This window comes from Podarcis liolepis (assembly GCF_965112155.1).
Source record: "Podarcis liolepis genome assembly, chromosome: 7".
Lineage (NCBI taxonomy): Eukaryota > Metazoa > Chordata > Lepidosauria > Squamata > Lacertidae > Podarcis > Podarcis liolepis.
In genome coordinates, this window is record NC_139561.1 from 25602630 (window position 1) to 25609943 (window position 7314).

The following is a 7314-nucleotide window of genomic DNA, read 5'->3' on the forward strand; positions in this document are numbered from 1 at the left end:
GGAAAAGGTGGGTATGTTTAGCCTGGGGAAAAAACAGGAGATTGAGAGGATATATGATAGCCATCTTAAATATCTCAAAGGCTGTCACATGGAAGGTGGAGCAAGCATGTTTTCTGCTGCTTCTGATGGCACGATCCAAACCAATGGGTAAAAATTTCAAGAAAGGAGATTCCAACTAAACCGTAGGAATAGACATAGCTTTCTGAGGGTAAGAGCTACTCAACAGTGAAATGGACTCCCTCGGAAGGTGGTGAAAAGGTAAAGGGACCCCTGACCGTTAAGTCCAGTCATGGCAGACTCTGGGGTTGCGGCGCTCATCTCGTTTTACTGGCCAAGGGAGCCGGCGTTTGTCCGTAGACAGCTTCTGAGTCATGTAGCCAGCATGACTAAGCCGCTTCTGGAGAACCAGAGCAGCGCACAAAAACACTGTTTACCTTCCCACGGAAGCGGTACCTATTTATCTACTTGCACCTTGATGTGCTTTTGAACTGCTAGGTTGGCAGGAGCAGGGACCGAGCAACGGGAGCTCACTCCATTGCGGGGATTCGAACCGCCGACCTTAGACTCCTTCATTGCAGGTTTTTAAGCAGAGGTTGGATGCCTATCTGCCAGTGATTTAGCCAAAACCATACCTATGGGACTAGCCAGGTTATTTGCCCCAGCTGAAGCCCCCAGAGAGGTGCCATTGAGGCTCTCAGACTCTGTGTGTGTGTGTGTGTGTGTGTGTGTGTGTGTATCTCTACAGAAATGCATGTGGTGTTTGGTGCCAAACTAGGTCTTTCACCCGGGTGGAACATCCCTTCTTTAGCTAAATGATTTGTGCATTGCAGGGGGTTGGACTAGGTGTGCCTTATTTATTTATTTAATTTATTTATTTGAAGTGTTAAAGCCTACTCTTTATTGAATGTTTTCAATCCCATGTATTTCAATTGTTTTTAAAAGCACTTGATCTATCTATCTACTGGATGACATCGTGGAAGAACATTACCTCAGGAAAGTGAGGAAAATTCTCAGGGATGATTCACACCATGGCCAGCACTTTCTTGATCTCCTGCCCTCGGGCAGAATATATAGAAGCATGATTAGTCACACCAACAGAGTAAAGAACAGCTTCTGTCCATGGGCTGTTAGGCTGCTGAATGAAAAGATAACAACAGGGCAACTGACTTTTGGGTTTGGTGGGTGTGCATCAGTAAAGGAGGGGAGTTAAGATAAGGTTTCCAGATTTTTTTTCCAATGAATCTGGGGACACTTTTTTCTTCAATGGATTTTGTATGGGGACTGATTTGTAAATCCAGGGACTGTCCCTGGGAAACGGGGACGTCTGGTAACCTTAAACTAAGACTAAGAGAGCTGAGTAGCGTGCTCGTGTAATCTCACTGTATACAAGTTGTACAAGTGACAATAAAGTATTTCAATCTACGTGGTGTACAATGTAAAAATAACAGTGAACGTTCTCACTAAAACAAAAACACGAAAAGCAAACAATACAACAGTAGTATAAGGAGAGGATGTTAAAAACCAATAAAAACAGGAACTCTGGGTATTCAGACAAATCAAAACCTGGGCATTGGTTTTAGTGAAGCATAGACGTAGATGGTGAAATCAGAAGGGAGCTGAATGCCTGCAGCACTTAACACTGGCTGTTGCAAGGGCAGTTCACAGCAAGCATAGACTGCAACATCCTCTGTTGTTCCTTTCCAGGTGCTATGATGTGAGCAATGCTTAAACATTGCCTTGCTTACTGCCATCACAGGGGTTCACCCCTAAGTCCCAGGTCTGGTCCCTGACATCTCAAGGTCTGGGATGCTCCTAGAGCTGGAAGGGTCATCTCGTCCAACCCCCTGCAATGCAGGAATCTCAACGAAGGCATTCATGACAGGTGGCCACCCTGACTTGGCAACCCCAATCGCGAACAACCAAAACAGCCCTCCTGGATCAGGGCAAAGGTTGCCCACCTAAGTCCAGCAACCTGTTTCTCACAGCGACCAACCAGCTGCCCGTTACGGGAAGCCAGCAAGCAGGTGCTGAGCGCAGCAGCAACTCGTCTAGCGCTGAGCATCCCCAGCAGCTGATACACGTGGAACGTATGGGTGAAGCCGCCCCGGAAGTTGCGCCTTCATCCTCCACGGCTGATGAGTCTAAAGTCCCCCCTCCGTGTGAGTCTACGGGCTGCCGAGTCCCCGCCCTTCAAGGCGGCCGTTGGGCGGCGCGCGGGGGGCAAGAGGAAAGAGGCTGCCGTTGCCGCCGCCGCCGCGCAGGCGCAGAAGGCGCTGCTGTGAGGCGGCCGCCAGAGAGGCCTGGCGCGCTAGGCGCCGGTGTGGGCGATGCTGCAGATGCGGGACTCGGTGGAAGGCGTCGGGCCGGGCTCCTGCGAGGGCTCCGGGGGGGCGGCGCTGCTGGTGCCCGCGGCCGAGGCCGACGTGCCCTTCACGCCGACAGGGGAGCTGCCGCCCAGCTCGCCCTCCGGCTCGCTGTTGGCGCAGGCGCCGCCCAGGCAGACCCTGCGGCCCCTCAGCGTCCGAAACCCCACCCGGGGGGGCCGCCTCAAGGAGTACTTCGTCTTCCGGGTGAGGAGGGGGGGGAGGGAGTGGCGGAGGCCACGCCCACCTCTCTCGCGCCCGGGAGCTGCGGGTAGACTGCCCCTGTAGCTGGAGGCTCTCTTTGCAGGGAGAGGAGAGAGAAACGGGGACGCGATTCTGGGCGCGGTTAGGGGGATATACTAGTAGGAAACCGTGGCTTGGAGGCTCCGGAGCAGAAATGGAAGAGGGTCGCCGAATCGTACGAGTTGGGACTCTGAGGGTCATCCAGTCCAACCCCCTTGCAATGCAGGAATACGCAGCTGTCCCACACGGGGATCGAACCTGCGCCCTTGGTATCGTCAGCAGCTGAGCTATTCAAGGACACATAATTTTGGATGGCGGCCTGGGGATATTCGGTGGGGTGTTAGACTATAGTTATGGAGAGAAGATGATAGAGAGAAATTTACTTTTGAAAGGAAAATATATTTGGGTAGGCCGCCCCCGTGGCTAGAGGCTCTTGTTTGGGAGGGCAGAAGAGAGGAGACCAAAGGGCACATAATTTTGGGCGGTGAGGAATATTTAGCAGCGAGTAGATTGCAACTGTGGTGAGAAGATAGACAAGAGAAGGAAATCAATTTTCAAGAGAAAGAACGTCATTCAAGGGGTAGACTGCCCCTGTGGTTGGAAGCTCTGGGAAGCAGACAGGAGAAAGGGGCATGTAATTTTTTTGGTGGGGGGAATATCCTGGGGTAGACTGCAATTGTGTATGGGGGCTTCTGTGAGAAGATGTCAGTATTACTCTAACTGGGGAAAATTTATTTCCATTTTGTTTTAATTTAGCCAGGAACAATAGAGCAGGCAGTGAACGAGATACGAGTGGTGGTGATGCCCACTGAAGATGGAGAAGTGCAGAGTGTATGGCTGCTGACTGAGTAAGTAGCAGATCTGATATGCAGTTTCAGTGCAGTTTCTCTCCTTTCATTCTTTCCAACAAAACAGCTGAAACTTAGGAGTGGTGGTTCAATTAACATCAGAAAAGCCAGCCAAACTGCATGCAGAAGATCTTGTGATCTGGCAGAAGTCTTTACAAAGTTCTTGACTGCAACCTCTTTAAAAGAAGCACTTGACCATGCCACCCACAGTCCTCCCAAAAGCAGGGTGAGATGTAAACAGAATGACCAGGCGCAGGAACCAGACTGACTTGTTTTGATCCAGGCAGTAAGGCAGGGGTGGGAAACCACAAGCCCAGAGGCCAAAGGTGACTCTGCAGGCTTCTCCATTTGAACCTCAGGACTCTCACAAGCCCCACTCCTTGCATGTTCTTGCCTGGCTAGAATTTTTATTGACCTAAGATCTGGACAGGGGTAGAGTACACAGACCTATTGACTTTTGCAGAGCTGGAATGTATGGTTCAAAGATAAGGATCATATCCATTGCTCTGCCCACTTTTGCCTCTGCCCCAGAAGGTGCAAGGGTGGCCCACAAGCAATGATTTAGAAGAGGTACTGGTGAATTATCACTCCATACTTCTTGATTACAGGATTAGCTAACCATGCCACAAACCTTTTAGTGTGTATCTAACTGCAGTAAAAATAGACTTTCGATTTAAACTGGGATCGGCATGCGTACGAATAATTTATTTCTTAAAAGCCCTCCTCACTTTATCATCTGTGTTTAGTTTAGGGAGATAAACCATGCTAACTCATCTTTATTTTTCCCCCTTTCCAGAATTGATCACTGGAACAATGAGAAGGAGCGCTTGGTTCTCATTACTGATTGGTCCCTTTTGATCTGTAAATATGACTTCATCAGCCTGCAGTGCCAGCAAGTGACCAGAATATCACTTAATGCCGTTGATACAATTTCTATTGGAGAATTTGAGTTTCCTCCTAAATCACTGAACAAGTGGGTTCTGGTTCTGTTTCCTGTTCTTTGTTTTGTCTATCTTGTAAAGACTTGCATTATAGAAGGCTTGCAGTTGTTAGCTCCTGTCTTCTAGTAGATATGGACTATAGAAGCTTTTTGCTTAAGCTTCTTGCTTCCGGATCTCCATTTAAGCTCCTCATGCATCTTTAATTACTACAAAAACTATCAGGTTTCACAGTGTAACATATTTTTATATAGGTTGTGTGTCATTGCTTTCCCATAAAGCAGTTTAAATGGTTGCAGTTTAAATGGTTCACAGAAACTGCATGGCTGAAGGGGGAGCTTGAGTGAGCATACAATCTTTCCCTTTTTCAGACGAGAAGGCTTTGGAATCAGAGTCCAGTGGGATAAACAAAGCCGTGCCTCCTTCATAAATAGATGGAACCCATGGTCCACCAATGTGCCATATGCCACCTTCACAGAACATCCGATGGCTGATGCTGATGAAAAGATTGCATCTCTTTGTCAAGTAAGGTGTTGCCATATGTGCGTTCTTTGGGTGACTTTAGTCGAGGTCAAGTTCTTTAGGTAGAAATCATAACAGAACTTTAGTAAGGTACCACTGTACATAAGACAGACCAGCATCCTACACTTTGTCCTTTCTGAGGATTTGATGGAAGTGTAAAGGCTTGATTTGGAGGAGAAGGAGCTGGGATTGATTTTAGCTGCCTTAATATTATTCTCCATTGCTACTGACCCCTTCTCCACTGGCCTTTAAAAAAAATAATGTGTGTCTTCTCTTTGGTTTTCTTAGCACAAAATCCACACATCTAAGCATACAGGCAAAGGACAGCTGTTTGGTTTACTTCCAAAAAAGGTTGACAAGAGTTTGCAGTAGACAACTTGATGCCAACTGAAAGGTCTTGAGACTTTCAAATATATAAATTTGTAGGTACATCTAAGGTTCTGGACCCATCCTGTGAGGGTCATTCTTTTATACTGCAGATACTCTTGCTATGCCAACAAACTGCTCTTGAGAGTCCTCATGGTTTCAAAAGTAACTTGCCATATGGCACGGAGGGATGCTGTTTGAGAAACAAGCCCTATTCCAAAGTCCCATTGGCTGTGCTAATTGTATGGCTTCTTCCATCCTTCTGTTATGGAGTTAGAATGAAACCTGTTATTTCATGGCACACTTCTGGTGAGGGGTTTAAAAAAACACTTGAGCCATTTGCAGTTAGTTGTTCACGGATACAGAAGTTCTGCAGTGTTGGTTTACTGACTATCGTGACTTCAGTCTAATTAACAGGTATGGTTTGTTTGTTTTTTAAGTTGGAGAACTTCAAAACTCAACTTATCCAAGCTGTGAAGAAGGCCCACAAGGAGTGCCCTCTGCCTGGGAGGGCAAATGGAGTTCTGCTGCTGGAGCGCCCTCTTCTCATTGAGACCTATGTGGGATTAATGTCTTTCATCAATAATGAGGCCAAGTTGGGCTATTCAATGACAAGAGGCAAAATTGGATTTTAAAAGTCTGCTTCCCAAAAAAGGGTGGAGAGATCACTGCCTATCAACTCCCTGGAAGAAGAAAGAGAGAGAACATATAGAGGAGTTTCCAGCTCATCTAACAAGTCTTGCTTGTCATAAAATTCATTTGGTGAGTCAAATAAATATTCCAGTGAAAAGTTCTTTCCCTCCGTCAGTGTGTCTCAAGTAAGCCACCTGTATATTTTGAAGCATGGTTTCATTTTTAACTCTTATCAGTAAACCTATTACTTTTGCAAGTGTCATATTTACGTATGCTTGAGGTTCTGTTTTGCAGGGATAAAAGTTCTCTCTCTCCATTTAAAGAGAGCATCTGTCGATTTGACAGGTTGTGAACTGTTTTGCTAATGTGATTATTTTGTCAGAACCCAAGTTATTTTCTGTTAATCTTTGGAGACTGCACATTTGAGTGGAAATGTGGTTGGGTGATGGTAGTTGCCTTTAATAACCTTCTATAGTCAGATGCAAATGCATCTAGCTACAGCTTCTCGTTGCAGTCAGATATCCAAAGAAGTCTCACTGTGAACACACAAGCAGCAGTGTCTGATTTTTATATTAACTTTTGCCACATGGGATCAAGTTTTTTTTTATCTTACAAGAAAAGGGAATTTTTGATTAGCTTTCTACTTTGTTTTAATCTAAACTAGATGAATAGCACCAAAGTACCTCTCTAATAAGAGGGCTAGGAGAAAAGACTATGGACATTTCCTTAAAACTAGACAAACCTGTATCTCTTAAAAGTCAAGTATATAGAGACTTTCTGCTCTATTGCATGAATAATGTTCTGTGGCTGGGATCCAAAGGGCCATGTGAGGTTTGTGCATAAGGATTTATCAGAAACTCCTCATATCCTTCCTCCAAAAGGGTACCCCAAAAGGTCACAGATCTTTCCAGGTGGCATTCGATGAGATAAGATGCTGCCAGAAGGGAGGAAATAGCAACCATGCCAACCCTCCCAGTGCCTGCACATGAGCTTTGGCTCCCGGCCTGTGTCACCTTTGCTGGTTGAATCTTTCTATGCTTACTGAAAGTTTGTCACTAATATGCAAGAAATCCTGCTTTGGTACTGGTAATCCAATGTTTTATAGTGCTTATTTCTCTGAACCATTTTTCTCTCTCTCTGAAAATTTGTGTCAAAATATATGGTGCTGGAATGGAACCGAATGCATGACTTTTTTTGTCTTAAGCAAGGTATATTTAAGCTTAATAAACTTGAAGTAAATGTGAATCTTAACTGTTATTTATTCCTTGTGGCAGGTTCAACAGTACTGGGTCAAAGGTCAGGCATGGAGGAGCAAACAATTGTTTAATGGAAGGGAAACAAGTAAAACACACACACATTTTTACATTGGGTGCTGCCAGTGGCCTTGTTACACTATTTTGT

The 7314-nt window shown here is 45.8% G+C and overlaps 1 protein-coding gene across 1 annotated transcript; it reads left to right on the forward strand.

Moving 5' to 3' along the window:
- Positions 1 to 2190: 2190 nt before the first annotated feature.
- Positions 2191 to 7158, forward strand: TPRG1L (tumor protein p63 regulated 1 like). Its single transcript, XM_083513282.1, has 5 exons — positions 2191 to 2570; positions 3363 to 3454; positions 4251 to 4427; positions 4764 to 4917; positions 5721 to 7158. The coding sequence occupies exons 1-5, from the start codon at positions 2328 to 2330 to the stop codon at positions 5913 to 5915; spliced, it is 861 nt and encodes a 286-aa protein (XP_083369408.1). The 5' UTR covers positions 2191 to 2327; the 3' UTR covers positions 5916 to 7158.
- The last annotated feature ends 156 nt before the right edge of the window (positions 7159 to 7314 follow it).